Genomic DNA, 25,926 nt, shown 5'->3' with positions numbered 1-25,926 from the left:
TATCCATAACCTGCAATGCAACCTTGTATGCAGTCTAATGTACATTTTAGTCAATCAGGTGTTCCAGCCTGTTCCAGTTGCATTTCTGATAAATTCAGAGCTTTTAATATATTACGCTACTTATTTTGGATATTTTGTAGTTAATGAATGGGATTGTTCATTGCAAGTTGCTATGTCCCTCAGTTTTTTCATTTTGGATGGGCTCCATGAATTAAAACATGGAAATATGACATTTAGAAATGGAGAAAAAATAAACAGTTTATTTAATGTGAAATGATGCTCATTCAAAGCAATTTTTGTAATATTAAACCCCAGATCATATATACTTGCCTGGGCCTCTGATTGAGATTTTGTTTTTTCAAGGTTTGAAGTAAAAATGTGTTATTTCTGTTAAAATAAGTCAAGTTGTCATGCATCCTGTGTTACCCCTTGTGTTGTATGAGGTCTTGTCTTCATGATTTTCATCACACGACCAGTGATTTTCATCACAGCTCAGTTGTTAATGTGATTTTCATCACACATGACAGACTTGAAGCATGATACTGATTGAGCACTTGATAGGCACAGGGGTATTGTTATTGGCGCATATACTTTCCTCAACAGTTACCTTATGGCATTGTTGACCATTACTACCAATGAGAATGATTTGTCTAGAAGAGAGTTGTTGCTTGCACTTTTGTTTGTACCTGTTACCCCTCATTTCAGCAGGGATACACAAGTACATGTTCATTTTTGGCAGCACCATTGTAAGACCAAATAATGCAAAGTCAAAATCCTTGTAACCCATGTGGAGGTCAAGTATTGCAGTATCGTAGGCCTAGTTTGGTTGGTCTTCATCTATCCTTTTGGGTTAAGTTCTTGGTCCTTTTGTCCTATATACGATCAAGGGTCTTTGGATGGATCTCAAGGTGACTCATGGTTTAGAGGAGCCATTATTTTGTAGGGGCAATCAGCAATGTAGGGACTAGTCCAACCTCATTAGGTGCACCTATGTTTGGTTGGCCATGGTCTACCCATTTGGGTTAAGACTTTAGTCCTTTTGCCCTATATAGCATCAAGGATCTTTGCATGGATCTTAGGGGGACAACTCATGGTTTAGAGGAGCCATCAATTTGTAAGGGTGATCACTAGTGTAGGGGCCAATCTAACCAAAGTGGGGTGCACTTAGTTTGGTTGGCCATGGTCTATACTTTTGGGTTAAGTCCTTAGTCCGTTTTTCCTATATAGGATCAAGGGTCTTTGGATGGATCTCAAAGGGACTCATGGTTTAGAGGAACCATCAGTTTGTAGGGGCGACCACTATTGTAAAGGCCAGTCCAGCCCATGTCAGGTGAACGTATTGTTGATTTGGGGTAGCATCGGATGTGCTCTAGCCATGAAAATTGGTGGAGAGACTAAAGCACATGAGATCTCCAAAACCCAGAAATGGTTTGGACAGATTGTACCCGGTTTGGGAGATATTAAAATAATTAATATTTTTAATGGAGTTCCTAAGTCTAAACATAAGAAAAATAAAATATTAATGGGTATTAATATAAAATTGGGTTAGAAGGTTCCAAAAGTCATGGATCAAGCCAAATCTAATCTTAGCTACTGATTAGATATTTAATCTCGGTCGTTGAAGGATCGACGAGAAAAGTATAAGAGGAGGCATGAGGGTCAATTGGAGAACACACCAGAGTGATCAGTCATTCATTTTGCTAGAGCAGGGTTGCTAAGCAAACTTGAATCAGTGATCAGCAACGAGGGGCAATGAGTACGAGGCAAAGAGGCAGAGACAATACTGAGAGACTAGCGCAGAAGCAGAGAGAGCGAGGGCAGCAACCAGTCGAGGCTACGCGGATCCCAGTAGAGACAATGTAGAGGCCAAAGGGACTGCGTCATCCACGCAGAGGCTGCTGGAGTGACACAGAGGGTCCCAGAGGTTGCGCAGTGCCTCAGAGGGCTGATGCAGAGGGTCTTGGGGTTGACGCAGGTCAGCAGAAGGCTGACACAGAGGCTAGAAAGGCCAGTGCGGAGCTTCAGTTGTGCAGGAGAGGGTTTCGTGGGACAGGTTTTATGAATACCTGTTTCCGGATTTAGAGGTATTGTTTTCGTGTATTTTTCTCTGTCGGGTGAGCCAGATTAGGCACCCTATTGTACTCAGAAAGACTGCATAATAATATATGTTGATTTGGGGTAGCATCGAAAGTGCTCTAGCCATGAAAATTGGTGGAGAGGCTAAAGCACATGAGATCTCCAAGACCCAGAAATGGTTTGGGCAGATTCTAACCGGTTTGGGAGATATTAAAATAATTAATATTTTTAATGGACTTCCAAAGTCTAAACTTAGGAAAAATAAAATATTAAAGGGTATTAATATAAAACTAGGTTAGAAGGTTCCAAAAGTCATGGATCAAGCCAAATCTAATCTTAGCGGTTGATTAGAGATTTAATCTCGGTCGTTGAATGACCAACGAGAAAAGTATAAGAAGAGGCTTGAGGATCAGTTGGAGAACACACCAGAGTGATTTTTGCTAGAGAGGGGTTGCTAAGCAAAAGTGAATCAGTGATCAGCAACGAGGGGCAGTGAGTATGAGGCAGAGAAGCAGGGACAATACTGGGAGACTAGCACAGAAGCGGAGAGAGCCAGAGCAACAGTCAGTCCAGGCTAAGCAGAGCCCAGGAGAGGCAGTGCAGAGCCCAGAGAGACTGTGTCATCCATGAAGAGGGCAGAGGGAGTGACGCAGAGGCTCCCAGAGGCTGTGTAGTGCCTCAAAAGGCTCACGCAGAGTGTCATGGGGCTAACGCAGGTCAGCAGGAGGTTGACGCATTGGCCAGAAGGGCCAGTGCTGAGCTTTAGTTGTGCCAGAGAGGGTTTCGTGGGACAGGTTACTGAATACCTGTTTCCGGATATAGAGGTATTGTTGTCGTATATTATTCTCTGTCGGGTGAGTCGGTTTAGGCACCTAGTTGTACTCAAATAAACTGCATAATAATATAACCCTCTGAATAGCTGCACTGATTTCCCGCATTGGGTTTTTCCAAGGACATTGGTCCAAAAATAACGATGTCACTTGTGTGCTCGTTTTCTTTCAATTGATGATTTGTAGATGTTGATATTGTACTTGTCTTTATTTTCAGTATTTACATGGTAAATAACTTGTTAAGTAATTAAACAAGTAGGTGAAATAAACTAGATAGTACAGGAAGAATTTCTAACAGGTTAGACTTAGAAATTTCAACATGGTATCAGAGGGTGATTACAGATCATAGCAAAACTGAAGGCATCAGCCGAGCAGAACATTTGCAGTAGATTCAACTGTCCTGAGTGACAGAGCTAATCCTTGCAGAAGGTGATAGAGGAAGGAGTGACGCAGAGAGACTGTGCCATCATTCTAGGCCAGAGAAAGGCAACGCGGAGGCTAAGGGAAGTAGAATCAGCCTCACATCGAGGCCAGGAGGGCTGACACAATTGGCTGGGGGAGATGATTTTCCAGTGCTGGGATTGCGCAGAGCCAAGTGGCTCAATCCTTCAGTTGCTGGGGTATAGGAGACTGTGGGTAATTTGCGGAGCAAAGGTGGTGGGGTACTGTGGTCAGAACAATACCTAACAGGGCAAGACCAAGGGGGAGGAGTTGTTGCCTAGGCGGATTTCTAGCCAAGCAATTTGGATCAGTGGTGCAGTTGCACAGAGGATCGGAGTGGGGCAACTTAACATTGGGAGAGGGATTTCCAGAAGGGAAATCGAGACCCAGAGGGAGTTGAACCGAGAACTTCCAGATAGGGAAGTTGAGAGACTCAGCAAGAGTTGAACAGAGGACTTCCAGGAGAGAAGTAGAGAGACTCAAAGGAGTTGAAAGAAGAGCAGCGAGATGGCCGTGAATGGGCTGAGAGATCAGGATAGGCTGGATGGAGCATCCAACTTTGTGGTCTGGAAGGCCAAGATCTTGTCCATTCTAGACAGACATCGCCTCAAGGGCTTCGTCTCGAGAGTGATAGCTATCCTAGTTGACCCGGTAGCTAATGAAAGGTACGAGGAGGCAATGGCTAAGGCTAAGTGCATCATCCTTGATGGGGTCAAGGATCATGTGGTACCACATATTGCCAAGAAGGAAACAGCAAAGGAGATGTGGGATGCCTTGAAGACATTGTACCAGCATACTTCCATGCAGAGGAAGATGCTCTTGGAGAATCAACTAAGGGCATACCAGATGCAGAAGGGAGAGCAAATAAATGTCTTCCTCGGTCGGTTGAAGGAGATCCGTGACCAGCTAACTTCCATAGGGGCCACGCCGGATGAGGAATTGATGGTGAGGACCGCACTGAACGCAATTTCCGAGGATTGGGAGGTATTTGTCCAGAGCATACTGGGCAGGACGAGTCTTCTAGATTGGGAAGAACTGTGGGCGGCTCTTCATCAAGAAGAGATCAGACAATTGACCAAGGTGGGGAGTAGCGAAAAAGGGGTCAGGATCAAGAAGGAGGAAGAAGAGGATGCGGCTCTAGCATCTGCGAGAAAGCAGAAGAAGAAGGACCTCTCCAAGGTCAAGTCCTTCCATTGTGGGGAACTGGGTCATTTTGTGAACCAGTGTCCTAGGAAGAAGAGTAAGGGAGAGGCTTCGGACTTGAAGGCAGCGCCTGCGAAGGTGGAGAAAGAAGTCAAGGAGGAGGACAATTGTGCCATGAGTGCTCATGTGCCACTTGAGAAGAAGTGGGGAGACATCGAGCTGTAGTCAAGAGGACTACAGGCGATGAGGGGCAGGATCCTTGAGGTACCCAACCTCTTGGATTATACCTTGCTATAGGAGCCCCGAAGAGGAGTAGCAGGACTGGCGGATGTCGATAGAGACGGATGCGGATGGAGCAGCAGATAGTGCTACAGTGTAGGAGTCCTGGGGCAGCGCGAGGCTAGCAGACTGCAACAGTGCCAGAGGCACGGGAGTGTTGTACCAGTGCAGGATGGCACAGAGAGGTGTGCAACGGTGCGAGATGCAAGGGGTTGTTGCAGCAGCGCAGAGGTCAGTAGAGGGAGCACTTGTTCGCGGCAGAGAGAGCTTCAACATTAGGAATGTTTCTAGCCTGACAGGGATGTCAGAAGTTGGGTGGATCAGTTACTTACTTCTCAGTAACTAAGTCGCAGTGCAGTAGCAGTGCAGTAGCAGTATGCAGTAGCATGATGCAGCATGATGAGAGGGGATAGAGTGCTGGGAGGATGGACCAGTAGCAGCACGGATGTAGAGGGAGCTACCGTATGGATGCAATAGTGGCAGTGGCAGGGCCATAGGCAGCAATACAGGATGCAGCAGTGCAGAGGATGTTTGGCGAAGAGGCCTAGCATCAACACAGGGACCAGTGTTGGATAATCAGGGTGATGCTCAGTGTGGATTATTACTAGAGCACAGTCATCGCTAAGAGGGAGTGTTGATTTGGGGTAGCATTGGCTGTCCTCTAGCCATGAAAATTGGGGGAGAGGCTATAGCACATGAGATCTCCAAGACCCAGAAATTGTTTGGGCAGATTCTCACCGGTTTGGGAGATATTAAAATAATTAATATTTTGAATAGAATTCCTAAGTCTAAACTTAGGAAAAATAAAATATTAAGGGGTATTAATATAAAACTGGGTTAGAAGGTTCCAAAAGTCATGGATCAAGCCAAATCTAATCTTAGCCATTGATTAGAGATTTAATCTCGGTCGTTGAAGGACCAACGAGAAAAGTATAAGAAGAGGCTTGAGGGTCAATTGGAGAACACACCAAAGTGATCAGTCATTCATGTTGCTAGAGCAGGGTTGCTAAGCAAAAGTGAATCAGTGATCAACAACGAAGGGCAATGAGTACGAGGTAGAGAGGCAGGGACAATACTAGGAGACCAGCACAGAAGCTGAGAGAGCCAGAGAAACAATCAGTCCAGGCTACGCAGAGCCCAGGAGAGGCAATGCAGAGCCCAGAGAGACTGCGTCATCCATGCAGAGGGCAGAGGGAGTGAAGTAGAGGCTCCCAAAGGCTGTGCAGTGCCTTAGAAGGTTGATGCAGAGGGTCCTGGGGCTGACGCAGGTTAGCAGGAGGATGACGCAGTGGCCAGAAGCTGAGCTTCAGTTGTGTCGGAGAGGGTTTCGTGGGACAAGTTTTCTGAATACCTGTTTCCGGATATAGAGGTATTGTTGTCATATATTATTCTCTATCAGGTGAGCCTGTTAAGCACCCAGTTGTACTCAGATAAACTGCATAATAATATAACCCTCTGAATAGTTGCACTGGTTTTCCTGCATTGGGTTTTTCCGGGGACATTGGTCCAAAAATAACAGTGTCACTTGTGTGCTAGTTTTCTTTCAGTTGATGATTTGTAGATGTTGATACTGTATTTGTGTTTATTTTCAGTATTTACATAGTAAATAACTTGTTAAGTAATCAAACAAGTAGGTGAAATAAACCAGATAGTACAGGAAGAATTTCTAATGGGTTAGACTTAGAAATTTCAATAATATAACCCTCAGAATAGCTGCACCAGTTTTCCCGCATTGGGCATTTCAGGGACATTTGTCCAAAAATAACAGTGTCACTTGTGTGCTTGTTTTCTTTCAGTTGGTGATATGTAGATGTTGTGACTGTATTGTGTTTATTTTGGTATTTAAATGTATTAAATAACTTGTTTGAATTTAAACAAGTAGAAGAAATAAACCAGCAGAATACAGATTAATTTTCTAACGGATAGACTTAGAAATTTCAAGATGGTATCGAAGCGTGGTTGCAGATCACAGGAAAACTGAAGGCATCAGCTTAGCAAATAATTTGCAGCAGATTCAGCTGCCACGGGTGACAGAGCTAATCCTTGCAGAAAGCGACAGAGGAAGGAGTGACACAGAGGGACTGCGTCATCAATCTGGGCTAGAGAGAGGCATCATAGAGGTTGAGGAGGGCAGAAATTGACTCACGCAAAGCCACCCAGAAGCCAGAAGGGCTTACGTAGTTGGTTGAGGGAGCTGTTTTGCCGGTGTTGGGATTACGCAAATCCAAGAAGCTCAATCATTCAATTGCTGGGGCATAGGAGACTGTGGGTAGTTTGTGGAGCGAAGCTGGTGGGGTACTGTGGTTAGAACAGTACCTAACAGGGAAAGACCAAGGTAGAGGGAGTTGCTGCCGAGGCGGATTTCTAGCCAAGGAATCTGGATTAGTGTTGCAGTTGCACAGACGATCGGAGAGGAGCAACTTGACAGTTGGCAGAAGGATTTCCAGGAGGGAAACCGAAACTTAGAGAGAGTCCAGAAGAGAACTTCCAAACGAGAAGTAGAGACACTCAGCAGGAGTCGAACCGAGAACTTCTAGGCGAGAAGTAGAGAGACTCGGAGGAGTCGACAGAAGAGCAGTGAGATGGCTGTGAATGGGGTGAGAGATCAAGATAGGCTAGATGGAGCGTCCAACTTTGTGGTCTGGAACGCCAAGATCTTGTCCATTGTAGACAGACATCGTATCAAGGGCTTCGCCTTGAGAGTAATGGTTATCCTAGTTGACCCGGTAGCTAATGAAAGGTACGAGGAGGCAATGGCTAAGGCAAAGTGCATCATCCTTGATGGGGTCAAGGATCATGTGGTACCACATATTACCGAGAAGGAAACAGCAAAGGAAATGTGGGACACTTTGAAGACATTGTACCAACATATGTCCATTTAGAGGAAGATGCTCGTGGAGAATCAACTAACGTCAAACCAGATGTAGAAGGGAGAGCACATAGATGTCTTCCTCGGTCAGTTGAAGGAGATCTGTGACCAGCTAACTTCCATAGGGGCCACACTGAATCAGGAATTGATGGTGAGGACCGCACTTAATGTAGTCTCTGAGGATTGGGAGACATTTGTCTAGAGCATACTAAGCAGGACGAGTCTTCAAGATTGGGAAGAATTGTGGGCAGCTCTTCGTCAAGAAGAGATCAGACGGCTGACCAAGGCAGGGAGTAGCAGCAAAGGGGTCAGGATCAAGAAGGAAGAGGAATAGGATGCGGCTCTAGCATCTGCGGGAAAGCAGAAGAGGAGGAAGAAGAAGGACCTCTCCAAGGTCAAGTGCTTCCATTATGGGGAACTGGGTCACTGTGCAAAACCAGTGTCCGAGGAAGAAGAGTAAGGGAAAGGCTTCTAACTCGAAGGCAACGCCAGCGAGGGTGGAGAAAGAAGTCGAGGAGGATGACGACTGTGCCATGAGTGTGTTGATTTGGGGTAGCATCGAATGTGCTCTAGCCATGAAAATTGGTGGAGAGGCTAAATCACATGAGATCTCCAAGACCCATAAATGGTTTGGGCAGATTCTAACTGGTTTGGGAGATATTAAAATAATTAATATTTTTAATGGAGTTCCTACGTCTAAACTTGGGAAAAATAAAATATTAATGGGTATTAATATAAAACTGGGTTAGAAGGTTCCAAAAGTCATGGATCAAGCCAAATCTAATCTTAACCGTTGATTAGAGATGTAATCTCGACCGTTGAAGGACCAATGAGAAAAGTATAAGAGGAGGCTTGAGGGTTAGTTGGAGAACACACCAGAGTGATCAGTCATTCATTTTGCTAGAGCGGGGTTGCTAAGCAAAGTTGAATTAGTGATCAACAGCGAGGGGCAGTGAGTACGAGGCAGAGAGGCAGAGACAATACTGAGAGACCAGCACAAAAGCAGAGAGAGCGAGAGCAACATCCAGTTCAAGCTACACAGAGCCCAGCAAAGACAGCGCAGAGGCCAAAGGGACTGCGTCATCCACGTAGAGGTTGCTAGAGTGACACAGAGGATCCCAGAGGCTGCGCAGTGCCTTAGAGGGTTGACGCAGAGGGTCCTGGAGTTGACGCAAGTCAACAGAAGACTGATGCAGAGGCCAGAAGTGCCAGCGTTGAGCTTCAGTTGTGCCGGAGAGGGTTTCGTGGGACAAGTTTTCTGAATTGTTGTTTCTGGATATAGAGGTATTGTTGTCGTGTATTTTTCTATGTCGGGTGAGCCGGATTAGGTACCCTGTTGTACTTATAAATACTGCATAATAATATAACCCTCAAAATAGCTACACCGGTTTTCCCGTAGTAGGTTTTTCCGGAGACATTTGTCCAAAAATAACGGTGTCACTTGTGTGCTTGTTTTCTTTCAGTTGATGATCTGTAGATGTTGTGACTGTATTGTGTTTATTTCGGTATTTAAATGTACTAAATAACTTGTTCGAATTTTAAAAAGTAGAAGAAATAAACAAGCAAAATACAAATTAATTTTCTAATGGATAGACTTAGAAAAGTCAACACCTATGTCATTCCCATGTGGTTATGTCATTGAGTCTATATGCATTCTTTGGCCGTGGTATATTCATTAGGAAGATCTCAACCTAGTAGTCTCATAGTTTTTTAGCATGTTCACACTTCCCAAGGTAGTACACATTTCTCAATGCATGTGGTCCCAGAAGAAAAAGAAGTCATCTTAGTCTCAAAATGCTCAGCAAAAATCTAGATGACATGCAACATTAATTTTTTCCAAAATGTGAACGCATTATCAAGAACATGATAATCAAAGGTGGTCCAGTAGTTGGCGAGGTTCCAAGTTGGAATAATAGGGGTAGATTTTGACTAAATTAAACATGCAATACGTAAAAAACGGTCTACGAAATCAACTGGCCAAAACCCAAGTGGCAGGTTTTTTAGATTCCCTATGACATTAGAGATCCTCATTTATTGCATGATGATGTCCTCTCTATGTGCCATGTGGGGTCAACAAACTTGGCATGAAGGTACATGCAATTTGTTAAAGTTATGTGAAAAAATAAGAAGACAAAACCCAAGTGGAAGAATCCTCAAATTCATAAGGGCATTGAAGATCCAGCCAGATGGACTATTACCCACCAAAAAGGGTAACCCCATAGGAGAAAAAATTTCTCCTACATTTGACACCTAGCCATACAGCAGCCCTTGATTCTCACTTCTTGATGATGATATGCCATGTGCCTCAGCCATCTACATCAACCACATACCTCTCACCATCTGACATTTACACTTGAATGGAAGTGGACTATTATTCAAAAGGTACTTCGATCATTTTGCAATCGGGTGCTTATACATGTTTGTTTTGGGCATTTAGTATGGATAAAGGGGCGATCTAGAAGATTGACCGATCTCGACTATAAATCGATTCTCTCACCTTACCAGAGGGGCTAATCTTTAGCCCTAATCTAGTGGGACCTCCCTTAAGGGCTTTAGGGTTATAGGAGTGGTACTACTTGGGAAACCCTAATTGACATAGCATGTTCATTTTCTCCTACACCATACTTGACACTTTCCATGCCACATTACAAGCCCCTTATACCATCTCCATTCTTCGGGTCTAAATTGTCATTGATTCATTGGGATCTGGCACTCTCTTCTCCACACTCCTTGAGAAGGGTCGAGAAACATTGCTCTAGACGTTGATACAACTAAAAGAATGGAAAAGCCTATCATAGCCACAATAAAAGAAAAGAAAAAAATCAAAATGCAAAAGATGGTCGAAACATAAGATAGCACATGGGCAAAAGCCAAGCATGAGCTCCACCCTCTTCATTAGCCATCATTGTTATGAATATAAATCATATAAAAATAGTAAATGTAAATATAAATATAATAATAATTAATTAACTAATAGTTAGTTAGTTAGTAATGAAGAGGCATGTCTTAGAGACATGACCATTCATGAAAGGGCACCTGCCTAGGTATATAAGCGGGCCCTCATTGTAATCATTTCACACATCTTTTGTACATTCAACAATTCTTATATACAATTACTACTTGTCCTACAATCGATACTTACATATTTCAATTCTTCTTAATTATTCCGCTACGTATACAAACTTTGTTCTTTGCATTGGTATCAGAGTTGTTTGATCCTCCAGTCGCTTAACCATTGCACAGAGCTAGTCTGACCTAGGGCTTTGGCCATCGAATTTCTGTCAACCTTGTTGTCGTCATAATCGAAGCATTTCGCTACCCAATTTCTGGAGGTTCTCCAATTTAGGACCTTGGCCATTAAAATAAAAAAAAAGGTACATTAAAAAAAAATCGAAAAAAAAAAGATTAAAAAAAGTGAGAAAATTTAATTAAAAAAACTATGGGAAAAAAAATTTTAAAAGAAAAAAGAAAAAAAATATAATTAAAAAAAAGAGTCAAGCGACTTTCCTGTCATCCATAGTCGTGTACACCATCGGACGGCCATCAGCGGCCACACATAGCCGCACAACCAATTCCTTGTGCTGTCGCCGCCGATCTCGAACGGTTCCACTGCATGTTGTTTCTGCTGCCACAGTGTCCCGCGACCAACTGTACGGCGTTGCCCAACAATTAAATCTTGTATGTACGATTTTACCTGCAGTCGCCTTGCAATTCAATTTGCCACCAACCCTGCAGCTGACACAATTGCTTCCACTGCCCTAAGAAAAGTCGAACCTACTATAACGCTAGATAAGAGATAATTTAAATTTTGCGCATATAAAAAAATTGTTAAATTCAATAGACCCTACTCTATCACCATGGAGTGGAACGAACACCCCTGTTATCGAGCCATTATGACCTTTCAAGGTCAAGGGTCTTTCACAATTGTTTGCACTATATTATATTTTAAGTTTACAAAACTAGGAAAATAAAATTAATTCACATTATTTCATAAAGAAGGGAAAAGATTTATTTTATAAAAGAAGAAAATTATAAAGTTAATATATACATATTATAAAAAGATAATTATAATATATATATATATATAAGATAAAAAAAAATCAATATCAAATTATTACAATATTTATAAAAAAAAAAAGAGATTTAAAAAAAATTGTTATATTAAAAAAATAAAAAATAAAAAAAGGGGTCAATTGAAATTAATAAATAATCCTAAAAGTCATCAGTGTTGATCAAGTTATCAAGTTATAAGGGGAATTTAAACTAAAGATGAATCTCGTAAACAAGTCAACATTCTAGACTAAATGTCCATTTTGTCTAAATGAAATTGGATATACATATATTCAAAAAAATTTCAAATTAAGTTGTCCAGAGTGTGGAAGATTATTTAGTACCGAAGAGCATCAAGGTAATCCAAATAGACAAATTAAAAGATTAAAAGAAGAGCTCATGGAACTTCATCAAAAAAATGAGGTGTTGGAAAATAAATATAAGGATCTTGAAGGTTGGTTTCATGAAGAGTCAACAGAAAGTAATCAAGAAATTTGGCATCTAAGGGACCATAATAAAAAGTTACTTGAGAAGGTCAAGAAGTCCAAAGATACCAGAAAAAAATAGAAGAAAATGAATGTCTCGAGAAGAAATTCAACAAGAATCTATCAGAAAAGGAAGAAGAAAATTTGCACAACTCTGATATACACTGCATCTATGTTGCTCCTGACCCTGTTGTACTGCTGCGAACACTACATATGCACTACAACTTCCTCTCACCCGTTGCTGCTGCAACTGATAATCATCCAAGGTAATCTACCTCTGCCACTGAAACGGGTTCTCCACCATACCCATTTGTTTTCAGAAATAGACGAACTTGGCTCTTTCTAGATCTTTCGTGAGTATCTCTGCAACTTGCACTTATGTGGGAACATACTGTAGTTGGACAACTCCATGTTGAACACAATCCCTGATGAAATGATATTGAAAATCTATGTGTTTCAACCTATCATGAAACACTGGATTCTCAGAGAGCTTTATGCAACTTTGATTATCACAGTAGACACTAGTCGCCTCCATCCTCTGATTGAACAAGCTCACTAGCAGCTTCCGAAGCCATATAGCTTCACACGTAGTTGTGCTTGCTGCCATATACTCTGCTTCTATAGAGCTCAGTGCTACTGACTTCTTCTTCCTGCTACACCAAGAAACCATCCTTGATCCAACACTGAAGCAGTACCCAGAGGTACTTTTCTTGTCCACTGAATTGCCTGCCCAATCTGCATCTGTGAATCCACATAATCTGACATCATCTCCTCTGGTATATCTCAACCCATACTCGACTGTGCCACGCACATGCCACATAATCTGCCTCATTGCTCCCAATGTACCCTCTTCTACTGATTTTTGTGTAGCTTGGGAGGTACTCCAAGCCCTAGTGTTTGGATTTTGGAGGGAAAAGCGCCACAAGTAGGCTTGTGGGCTTGGAACCCAAGCATGGGGTTTTTCACCCATCGGGATTTGGGCCAAAACCATGATGAATTTGAGCATAGGAAAATTTGAGGTGATAGAGCTTGGTGTGCCGATTCCAATGCTTTAAAGATCACTCAAATCAAAGCTCTAGAAATTGATATATGAATTTTTGAAGTTGACAATTAATGACGAACAGTCAAGTCATGTAGCCTTGGTCTAAGAGACATGTCTCTTCAACAAATTCGTGGAGCCCTTCTAAAGTGTATAAATAGAAGGTGTTGTGATTCATTTTTACTCATCCAAAGAGCAACACAAGGGCAGCGTAGAAGGAGAATAGGATCTCGTAGAAGAGGAAGAGAACTTGTGTTTGGGTTGCAGATCCAAGGAGCAGACCTCAACAAAGATTGGAGGAGCATTTTGATGTTTTCTTGTGACTGTGTGAGGGCCGAGTTGGATCAGATTGTTGGCCAAGTTCATTGGGCAAGGTTATAGACTTTTTGAGTATGTTTGAGGTGGTCTTTCTCTAGCTGCAACCCCTATCTTGTTGCAGACCTAGGCCAAGACCTATAGCTTCTTGTGGAGAGGGCTGAAATACCCAGAAACAAGGGACAATCATCTGTTTAGGGTGTCGCAAGTCTTCCTCAAGCTAAACAGTGAGTTGAGAGGGTGGTAGGCCTTAGCTTGGGTGAATACTAGCCCTAACAACTAGAGAAGGAAAGAGGACCAGGGAATGAGGAGGCCGCAGCTATAGAGAGGCATGTGAGGTTGTTTATGTGAAAATTTCTAAATAGAAATCCAACTATAGTGATCAATATTATTTCTTCTACTTATTAACTCAGAAATAAGTTATTCACATTGTTTCTACAACAAATATCGAAATAAATTCTATTACAGCCTTCACAATTAAAATACCATGGAAAGTGAATGCAAAGAAATATACTAGCAAAGTATAACCACGATGAAACAGTAATTTTTGGACAATTGTCCCCGGAAAATCCCAATGTGGGAAAACCGGTGCAACAGATGAGGGTTTCTTTATTATTCTTCAGCAAAAATCTCATGTACAAAATACAACCAGCAGAATAGAAGAGGATTCTCTGTGAGAAATTTTACAAACACTTCTTAGTAAGTTTCTGACCCAGTAGAGGACCTGCTGCCCCCTCTGAGTCTCACTGCGTCAGCACCTGCATGAGTATTGCACAGTCCCAGCGTCACACTACCTCTGCACTGTCCCTCCTCTGCATCACAGCCTCTGCGTTGTCCTCCTTTTGCTCTGCATCTTCTGTTCTTGATCCCCTGACTGATGCTGATACCCTCTCTCTCCTTCTCACCTGCAACTCTCCCTCTGATTCGATTTTCTCTTGCCAAACTTCGACTAGTGAGAAAATCGATCTTACTCAGGTAACTGAGTATCTGCCTCCGGTGTACTTTCCAAATTCCCCTCGATGTCCTTCTTATAATCTTTCAGCTGAGAACCAAAATGGTGGGTAACATTCATCAATGAAGGTGATGAAATATTCGGCGCCGCTAAGACCTCTAATGGACATCAGGCTGCAAATATCTGAATGTATGAGTCCTAACACGCCATCATCTTTTCCATCACTTCTCGAAAATGTTGCCTTAGTATACTTCCCAAGTACACATCCTCTGCACACATCATCCTGTTCCGTGCCAAGTTCTAGAACTCCTATTACTGTTTTTGTGAGCATCCTGAGTGCTCCAAGGTGTAGATATCCCATTCTCCTATGCCATAACTCATTCAACTCCTTCCCACTGCTACTGTCATTGCCTATTAGTGCCATTGGAGAGTCAATCTGTAACCGGTACAACCTGTTACCTCGAACTCCAATCTGTGTTACCTTTTTCCACCTTGGGTGTTTGACATACACTTTCTTCCCTACGAAGTGAATATCATACCCCTTATCCTGTAACTGGGAAACTGAAATCAAGTTCATACCCAATCCTAGCACATGCAATACATCTGTAGCGCTGGTACTTGCTCCTGACTCCCTCTGAAAATCTATGGTACCTCTCCCTACTAGAGTACATTTCATCATGTTTCCCATAGTAATCTGGAAGTCTATCTGCTCCTCCTTGTAGCTAGAGAAATATTCTCTAACCCCTATCATGTGAGTTGATGCTCCATTGTCTATATACCAGACACCCTGTGAAGTTGATCCTAATAAGCAAGCAAATGCGTCCTCCAATCTGGAAGACAAATCTGAAGTCTCTTGAATGTTACTTTTGTCCATGGTTATGTTGTGTGATATTCCTCTTTCACCCGACACTAATTTTGCACTAGCAAACTATTGCAAAACCCTCTACGTCCAACTAGAGATCTGCCCAACGAAAATATGAGTTGCTCCCTCTACCTCTGGAATCACTCGATTTGGAAGGATCAAACTTTTCTACCCTTCAGAAAAATTGAATTTCCTCAAGCAATTCGGCCTTCCAGAAAAAAGGATTGTGTTTCCCTTGGGAATTTCGGTCTACTGCCCTTACTGAGCAGCGAAAATTCCTTCTTTTTGCTTCTGAGCTCTCCAGCTAATCAACTGTGCTATGATACCATGTGAAATTTTTAGCTATTGCAGCAACTGGAAATTATTCTTCTAACTGAAAATTTGATTATGTAGTTTATTTGCTATGAAAACAACGAATAAAATCACAATTGCAATTTCCACCTTAAAAATACTGCGGAAAATAAAACACTGAAAACGAGAAATTATAGCACACACACAAGAATTTTGACACATTTATTTTTTGACAATTGTCCCCGAAAAACCCCAATGCAGGAAAACCTATGCAATGGATGAGAGTTTTATTATTATTCTTCATCAACAATTCTGAGTACAATAATTTAGATGCCCAACTAGCAATCTAATCTAAGGAAAATACTGGCAAAATTATTGTGAGAATTTTCTCTCACTCCACAGCTAATTTTTGCCTCCGAAATTACCTCCCTAGCCTTTGCACTGAGCCTCTTGTGTCACCCTCTGCATAGAGCTTGTGCTAACCCTACGAGAATTTTGGCCTTCCTTCCTTTCCCTCTTCCGGGAACTAGAAACCTTCCTTTCGAAATGCTGCTACCCTCCTCTTCCACCTGCTACTCACCCTTTGTCTCTATCTTCTCTGTTGAGCTACTGCTACTGAGCTACCGCTACTGAGAAAATCAAATTGCATGGGCAACTGAGTATCTGCACTGGTGTGTTCTCCATCACGACATCGATCTCCTCTTATAATCCATTGTTGGAGCACCCACGACCAAGATTAAAACTTAATCAATGGCTAAGATGAACTTTGGATCAATCTACTGAGTTTCTCGATGATTCTCACCTTATCGCAACTAATACTGATTAATTAACCATATTCCCTAAGTTTAGACTTAGGAAATATTTAAAAAACGGTTAATAATCTAATTGAGACACTTCTAGATGAAATTTCCAGAAACCATTTATGGGTTTTGGAGATCTCATGTATTCCAGCCTCTCCACCAAATTTTGTGGCTAGAACACATCCGAAGCTACAAAAACAAACACGAATAGCCTAGAAGTGCGAGTTGTCGGGGGAGAGGGCCAAATTGATTATAGAGGGAGACAGGGTGTCTTCTAGTTTATTTTGCCAATAGAGATTGCCAGAGCTTTGCCAGAAAGGCAAGGAGATCATTATACTCTTGAATTTGTTGAAGATAATAACAAAACCCTCATCTGCTGCATTGGTTTTCCCTTCGGAGTTTTCCTAGGGACATTTGTCAAAAAATAACTATGTCAAATTTTTATGTGTGTGCATATTTTCTCAGTTCCATTTTATATATTCCGCAGTGTTTTTATTATGAAGAATGCAATGGTGAATTTATCGTTATTTTCCAAATAATAAATCAAAAGACAAATAAACTGCAGTAGTAGTTAGAAGATAAATATCAATTTTATTGCATTTGTGGAAATTTCACAAAGCCCCCAAACCTCATAATCCTATAGAACTATGGGTCGGACAAGAGTGCCCGTGAGTGACATCTTGGATTAGATGTCCTAGACATGGTTCCAAAAACACTGCTTATAAAGAAGGGCCAAGGACCCATAGCCCTACTTGATTCACGGATGAAGTGCATGTCGAAAACTAAAGCAAGGTTTTGAGAATAGTACCCCCAAATAGGTATATGTACTAGTGATCTTTGTTGATTTCTGGTAGCATCGGATGTGCTCTAAGCCTCAAAATTTGCAAGGAGACTTGGACACATGTATTCCACAATACTCAGAAATAATTTTGGGAAATTCCACCCAGAGACAGTTTAATTAAAATAATTATTTGTTTTAATGGGTGCCTAAGTCTAAACTTAGGAAATTAAAATAATTAAAGAATATTAATCTAACTGTGGGTCAAACTTCTAGAAGAAGATGAGGATCAAGCCAAAATGATCCGAGTCATTGATTAGGATCTAATTTGGGTTGTTGGTTCTCAACAGAAGGATTATAAGAAGAGGCTTGATGGGAATTTGGAAGACACATCAGGTGGAGATCAGAAGATCGAATTTCTGAAGCACAGCAGTTGTTGGGAAGAGAATTCGAAGTGACCTTTTGCAGTGAGGGGCAAGGATAGTTCCTGTTGGAGATTTCTCTTGATCCAGGAATACTCAGCAGAGGAGGCAAAGAGAGCTTTGGGAGAGGCAGCACAAAGGCTAAGCTGGGCAACATAAGCTAATGCAGAGGCAATGCAGAACCTTGAGTAGGTCTGTATTTTGCTGGACGAATAAATTTTTGAAGCCAGAAGCCGAGGTGTGAGACCGGGAGGTGGAAATCGAAGTTCTTGGGAGGAAAATCGATCAACAGAGGGAGTAACGTTGTCCCTAGACGCAGTGATGCTGGGTTGAGGTAGTGACTGCACAGAGGCAAGCCATTCTCTGGCTGGATCAGTCGGGATCGCCTGTGATAGTGTGAGGTACTTCTCACTATTCTCCTGTCAGTGATATTCTCTTTACTAGACAGCCAGCAAGGCATCTAGAGATTGTATTCAGAATTACTACTTCTTAATAATAAAACCCTCAGTTGCTGCATCAGTTTTCCCACATTGGGTTTTCTGGGGACTTTCATCCAAAAATAACTGTGTAGATGTGTGTGATGTTTATTTCTCTCCTATGCAGTATTTAGTTTCCGCAATTTTTATTTGTGTAGGCTACAATGTATTTAATTCCATATTTTTTGTAGCACACAACAAGTAAATTGGTTAATCGAATTAACAATTAGATGAATTAACATCAGTTGCCACAATAGGAATCAAGGAACCGATTTTTCACATGGTATCAGAGCACGGATCGTGAGCAGAAGAGCTCAGAAGAAAAAAAGAAGAGGAGTTTGAAATTACTACAGAGGCAGCACAGTTTGTCTGCCAAGGAGATCGAAGTTTTTAGGAGAATTTGATTTCTCTGAGTGAGTTGACAGAGAAATTCGATCTCCAGATCGAAGATTTCCAGAGGCCGAAGTGAGCAACATACTTTTCCTTGTAGAGAAGATCTTCCGCAGGGACATAGATATTTTGCAGTAGTCACTGGCAGAATAACATCGGTGGAAGAGAGGGAGACACACTAGAGGGAATTCTTCCTCAGAGAAATTCTAGCCAAGAAGTATGATTTCTCATTAGCTAAGCAGCAGCAGGGAGTAGCAGCGCTACTACTCCAACAGGGAGTGCGTAGGCCAGCCCAGTGCTGCGCAAAGGAGAGAGGAGACAATTTGGCTTTTTCATTGGCAGAGATGGCAACTAGTGGATTGCGAGATCAGGACAGGTTGGATGGTGCATCCAACTATGTGATGTGGAAGGCAAGGATGTCATGCATTATGGATGAACGTTTTCTCAAGATCTACGTCGACAGTGTGGTAGCTGAGCTTGCGGATCCAGATCCGCTCAAGTACAAGGGAGAGATGACGAAGGCCAAGCAAATGATCCTCAATGGAGTAAAGGATCATGTAGTATGTCACATCTCAGGCAAAGGGACAACCAAGGAAATGTGGGATGCCTTGTCCACACTATATCAGGGATCTTCCAAGCAGTGAAACATGTACTTGGAGCAGAAGATGAGATCCACGCAGATGCAGAAGGGGGAACACATTGATCCGTTCCTTGCAAAGCTTCAGGAAACCCGAGACAAGTTGGTAGTTGTGGGGTCAACACCTCAGCCTACTGAGATGGTGAGGCTGGCCCTGAATTTAGTTTCAGAAGAGTGGCAAGTATTTGTCCAGAGCATCCTGGGCAAGGAGAAATTGCTAGATTGGGAAGGAATGTGGGCCGCTCTTCAGCAAGAAGAGATGAGGAGGGACTTGGTCAACTGTAAACTTGATGGCAGCAGCAGCAGCACTAGGAAGAAGCCCAAGGAGGAGAATGAGAATGCAGCCCTCGCATCTAAGGGGCAGCAGGAGCAATGAAACAAGAAGAAAGATGTTTCAAAGATCAAGTGCTACCAATGTGGTGAACTTGGTCACTACGCTACACAGTGTCCTCTCAAGAAGAAGGACAAGGATGAGAAGCATGATCCGAAGGCTGCATCTGCACAGATCGAGGAGGAGGAGTTTTCCATGATCACCCAGAGGTGGGGTGATATAGTACTGTAGTTTGAAAGAACTGTAGTTGGGCAAGATCCTTGAGGAGTCGACCTCTCGAATAAATACCTTGATACAAGAGCCCAAATCAGTAGTAAAAGGATGGATCGGGTCAGTTTATGCAGAGGAGTGTCGGAGTGACAATTACAGTGGCTAGTAGGGCCAGAGACTGAGTAGCGCAGAGCTAGAGTTGGCAGCAGTGCAATTGGCGCAAAGCGGAGTCAGCAGCAACGCAGAGGCTTCAAAGGGTCAGCGTAGAGACTAGTAGCAGTCAGAACTCCAGTAACAGATACATCATGTTGAACACCTGTTCAGTAATTTTGGATGCTTTTCCATTGAGCAACAGCAATTGGAGAAGGTTGCAGTGCAGATGTAGTGTTGGAAGTGGTAGTGTCAACAACAGCAGAAATGCATAACTTATGAGGGTTGCAGTGCAAATGTAGTATTGGCAGTGGCAGGGTCAGTAGCAGTACAGATGTTGATTTGCGTAGTAGTTGGTGGGCAGCAATGTCAGACATCAACAGTGCAGAGGGAGATGTTACAGAAAAGGGTGATGCTTTAGCAGGTTGCATTACTAGAGCACATTCCTCGCTAAGAGGGAGTGTTTATTTCTAGTAGCGTTGGATGTGCCCTAAGCCTCAAAATTTGCAGGGAGGCTTGGACACATGTATTCCATAATACCCAGAAATCGTTTTGGGAAATTCCACCCGGAGACAGTTTTATTAAAATGATTAATTATTTTTAATGGGTGCCTTAGTCTAAACATAGGAAATTAAAATAATTAAAGGTTATGAATCTAACTGTGGCTGAAACTTCTAGAAGAAGACAAGGATCAAGCCAAAATGATCTGAGCCATTGATTAGGATCTAATCTGGGTCATTGGTTCTCAACAGAAGGATTATAAGAAGAGGCTTGATGGGCATTTGGAAGACACATCGAGTGGAGATCAGAAGATCGAATTTCTGAAGCACAGTAGTTGTCGGGAAGAGAATTCGAAGTGATCTTTTGCAGTGAGGGGCAGGGATAGTTCCAGTTGGAGATTTCTCCTGATCTGGGAATACTCAACAGAGGAGGCAGAGAGAGATCTGGGAGAGGCAGCGCAGAGGCTAAGCTGGCCAGCATAGGCTAACACAGAGGCAATGCAGAGCCTTGAGGAGGTCCGTATTTTGCTGGAGGAATTGATTTCTGAAGCCGGAAGCCAGGGTGTGAGACTGGGAGGTGGAAATCGAAGTTCCTGGGAGGCAAATCGATCAGCAGAGGGAGTAACGCTTTCCCTAGACATTGTGACATTGGATTCATGCAGTGACTACGTAGAGGCAGTGCAGACGCAGCAAGGGGCAAGCCATTATGTCGTTGGATCAGTCGGGATCGCCTATGATAGTGTGAGGTACTTCTCACTTTTCTTCTGTCAGTGATATTCTCTGTAATGGATAGCCAGCAAGGAATCTAGAAATTGTATTCAGAATTACTACTGCTTAATAATAAAACCCTCAGTTGTTGCACTGATTTTCCCACATTGGGTTTTTCCAAGGACTTTTGTCCAAAAATAACTATGTAGATGTCTGTGATGTTTATTTCTCTCCTGTGCAGTACTTAGTTTCCACGGTTTTTATTTGTGTAGGTTGCAGTGTATTTAATTCGATATTTGTCGTAGCACACGTGACAGAGCTAGTAAATTGGTTAATCAAATTAACAATTAGAAGAATTAACATCAGTTGTTGCAGTAGGAGTCGAGTAACCCATTTTCCACAATCTCAATCTCTTCTCCTTTGGAAAAGAAATTGAGATCATAGAGGATCTTCTTTGACACATTGAAGATCATGACATTGGTTTTACCCAGGTTGACCATCAGCTAACAAATATCACATAAAAGGCCAAAGCATCCAACTTTCTCTGCAACCCATCATGGGATGAGACTAGAAAGACCACATCATTCGCAACCATCAAGGACCTGGTGTAGAAGGAAACCATTTTTTTCTTGGATGAGCTCATACAAGGAGGACTCCAAGTCGTCAATGTAGATCCCAAACTGTGTGGGGGGCAAAGGGCAACCCTATTTGACCCCAATAGTACTCTTCATAAAATATGATAACCCGTGTGATGTCCAGACTCCATAGACAACCAGGGAACGACTCCCTAGGATAGTATTTACATCTCCTTAGGGTCAGTCCACATTCTTTTCACAGAGGTTGGAATTTGATTGCATGAATAACAATGCCAAGTATGAAACATTGCTATTAGGTCTGTAACCAGCAAGAGATAGGAAGATTAAGGTCCTACAGGTCATTAGTGATTTAGATTTAGCAGTTATGTAGGTGACAGGTCAGTTTATGGCAATAAATGGTAAGTTGAGAAAATATAGGAATGTAGTTTGGGATTCGATCAAGTAATATAATGCATTTGGTATCAAGGCTTTGGCAAGGGAAGATAATACTCAGGCAGATGTGTATGATCTAGTTAATAACCTAGATTCTTGCATTTTCAAGGTACGCCATGAACTTGATGGTAAGCATCTAAACACTGACTGAAATTAGAAGGTTCTAATACAATTATCGTACCTTATCTATCTTATCTTATCTGATGAGATTTTGTCATTGCAATTCCTACCTTGATTGCAGAGTTTTTCACTTGTTGAAGTATCATTAATATGAAGAGGGCTGCCACATACTCTTTTCAATTTCTTCCGATAAGAGATGCCCATAAAATGATAAGTAATCTCCAAGACATTGCAGATGAAAGTTGTGTTGTATGATATAACCCATAAGAATTTTATTGACCTTCCAAAAGGAATTTGAAATGCCAAATTTTCTTGATAATATCATGAAATAGGTATATTCACATAAAGCCAGAAAATTTATCCCATACAATAGATGATAATCATTTTGAACTTCATAGAAAAAAACTGTGTATGGCTAGCAAATGTGATTATAATTCTAGTGCCTAAGATAGCAAAATACAAAAAAGTTAAAACAATGGTTTGGCATTACAATTCCAAGGATGAAAAGTAGGTGATGTTGAGGTGCTCTGATACAACTTGGCTTCCTACAAATTTCATATGCCATGCAGCATATGTCTACAGCAATTACTATCGACTGATATGGGAAAGCTTGGAAGGCTAATAATAGAATCCTTGAATACAGGATCAAACAGCAATAGACTTTAGACAGATAATCCTTTTTTACTAGGTCTAACAGGCCTTCTTAGTCTAAGGTGAACATTAAAAAATAAGAACTAATAATCTCAAGCAAATGTTGCACACTCATTAGAAGAACCTAAAATACTGTTCACCAAAGGATGGTTGATGGAGCAGTCAACGGATGAGATTTGCACACCCCCACTATTTACATGTACAATTAGATCGACTAATATTACAAATTATTATAGGTTCTTGATGTATTTACTGGATGTAACTAGCAAAATAGAACATGGCACTATCACCACAAGGATTGGGAAGTTGATTAAAGGGAAGGTAAAAGTCAGGAACATGGCACGGACAGTAATATAAAATATTAAAGGGAAGCTAAAAATTAGGAGGTGAAATTAGTAAAATAATATTATTAATGATTACAGAAAGTAAAAGTTGATTTTACAACTAGAGATGACTTAATCATAAGAATAGAGGGATTAAAACTGATCGAACATCCCTCCAAAAATAAATTAATCAAATCTTATTTATCCAGATACAGCACGTGCATCTTCGTTCCAGCAATAGATTCTTGAATACAAGATTCTAACTATAACAGTCGTGAGTTTGAGAAATATACAGGAATTGCTGTTAAATCATCTGTCATAGTATCGCCTTGAGCATCTTCATATGCATATCTGCCTTCTTCTTGATTACCAAGGGTCTCGTCTTCTTCATCAGATCCCTCCACACTCTCATATACACTTGCGTTTGTAACAGGGGATTTGGGAGTTAAAAACTGACGGCTGCCTGAAATAAGAAAAGCAAATAGAAATATAATCAAAGTCAAAAATCTATTGTTAACAAGCATACATATCAATTAAACTGTTAACATTCATCTGCTTATATAAATTCGAAAACATGTTACTCACATCAAGATCAGTACCCATCTCACAAGAAAAGTATTCACAGAATATAGCATGGCTAGCTAGGTCACATGACGCAGGACACAGATATGAATATAAAACATAGGACATGTAGACCCCCCAAAATGTGACACAGGGGCACATGTGTGTGTATATATACCAGAAAAATTAAAAGTATGGTGATAAAATATAGACATATGTACTGACATGTCAGGAGTCAGGACACCTCTACACACATTTTTTGAAGTTTCATGGATTTTTTTTTTAATTTCTTTTTCTGTCTTGAGTGCCAGACACATCAACACATGCTAGGGTCCCATTACCCCTCATTTTAGCAGTGGTACCTATATGCAAATTGTAAGCCCAGAGAATGAAAGTGAAAGCCTTGTAAGCCCATATGATATTATACATTACAATATCCTAGGCCTATTGTGGTCAGCCATGCCCAGTCCGCTTAGACTCCACTCTTAGGTCCTTCTATCCTATATAGGATTGGAGGACTTAGGATGGACCTACCCGAACACATGGTTTTGAGGAGCCATTGGTTTTGTCAAGGTGATCGTGCTATGTAGGGCCAGTCTAGCCCAAGTCTTGAGCACACCTATGTCATATCCACATGGTCATGTGTCATAGAGTTTGTATGCATTCTCATCCCACTCATTCTAGCCACTCCCCTGTGAAATTTTTACTCTATTACAGCAACTGGAAATTATTCTTCTAACTGAATATAATTATGTGCAAGTTATTTTCTATTATGGAAAACAATGAATAAAATCATTACTACAATTTTCACAAAAATAAAATGCACTACAGAAATAAAATTGGAACTGAGAAAATAGAGCACACACACACAATAAAATTGACATCATTACTTTTGGACAAATGTCCCCAGAAAAACCCAAAGTGGGAAAACCGTTGCAGCAGTTGAAAGATTATATTATTATGCAACAATTATGAAGTAAAATTGGGTGCCTGAACTAACAAACCCCTTGTAAGAAAATATAGGCAAAATTCCTGAGGGAATTTTTCCCTTCTCCACAAGCAATTCAACAACAATCTGGCCACTCAAACTGGCTATCCAAGAACCCCTGCGCAATCCTCTACTGCAACTACTCGGAACTTCCTCGAATATGCCTCTAACACACTGTTGTTGCACTGGAAGTGATCCTTCGGCCCTCTAAGAAATTATCTCGACCTCCTGCAACTGAATAACCCTCCTCCTAAGCTAAATCGAATTGCCTCTATCGGTGCTCTGCGCAGTCCCTTCTTTGGACTGAAAAATGCCTCCAACACTCTGGCAAACTGCCACTGGAAATGTCAGATTCTCTTGCTCCAAAATTTTGCTGCCCCTCTTCTACATAACTCCCTCTCAATGCCCAACTATGCCCTTGCTCTGAATCACTGCAACTGGATGTTGAACACTCTTTGAGATGTATTCTCCTCTACCCATTGAGTTGCTCTTATAATCTCTCATTGATGAACCAACTGTGAAAATTCGAGAATCCCACCCGAATCAACTAGTGCAACAACTGATTAAACTTCTCCGATTTGTTAATGACCGAAACAAATTATTTATTGTTTCCTACAGCAAATATCGAAGCTAATACAACTACAGCCTTCACTTAATTAATTAATTTGCCCAAAACAACAACAGAACAATAGAGAAAAATCCACACAAGTGACACAATATTTTTTGGAAAAATGTCCCCGGAAAAACCCAATGTGGGAAAACCGGTGTAGCAGTTCTGAGAGTTTATTATTATTAAGCAGTAGCAAATTCTGAATACCTCTCGAGTAATTCAGTTACAGAGAGAGAAATACTGGCAGAAAGATTGTTAGTTTTTGGTAGCATCGGAAGTGCTCTAACCTTGAAAATTGGTGGAGAGCTAAAGCACATGAGTTCTAAAGAACCCAGAAACCGTTTGGGGAAATTACTCCCAGATTGTATTTTATTAAAATAATTAATATTTTTAATGAGGTTCCTAAGTATAGACTTAGGGAAATTAAAATATTAATGTGTATTAATCAAAACATGGGTGACAAGGATCTAGAAGGCGGATCAAGTCATGCTTTAATCTTAGCCGTTGATTAGAGACTTAATCTCGGCCCATTGAAGACTCAATAGGAAAAGTATAAAATGGAAGCTTGGGGTTCATTTGGAAACACACACACACACATTGAGGAAATCAAT

General features: G+C 41.5%; 1 protein-coding gene across 3 annotated transcripts in view; it reads right to left on the bottom strand.

The window, feature by feature from the left end:
* Nucleotides 1-25,926, bottom strand: part of LOC149162357 (putative AMP deaminase) — a 307,854-nt gene that overhangs the window by 233,640 nt on the left and 48,288 nt on the right. For all 3 annotated transcript variants that reach the window (XM_089437233.1, XM_089437234.1, XM_089437232.1), the window contains exon 2: nucleotides 23,450-23,619. In XM_089437233.1, coding sequence (XP_089293359.1) covers nucleotides 23,450-23,619 — 170 coding nt within the window. The remainder of the gene's footprint in view (nucleotides 1-23,449; nucleotides 23,620-25,926) is intronic.

This window comes from Pinus tabuliformis, chromosome 5_2 (assembly GCF_031772625.1).
Source record: "Pinus tabuliformis cultivar Carrire ecotype Pingquan chromosome 5_2, CPIR1, whole genome shotgun sequence".
Lineage (NCBI taxonomy): Eukaryota > Viridiplantae > Streptophyta > Pinopsida > Pinales > Pinaceae > Pinus > Pinus tabuliformis.
The sequence above is the reverse complement of the archived record's forward strand: the minus strand, read 5'-3'. Positions and strand labels throughout refer to the sequence as shown.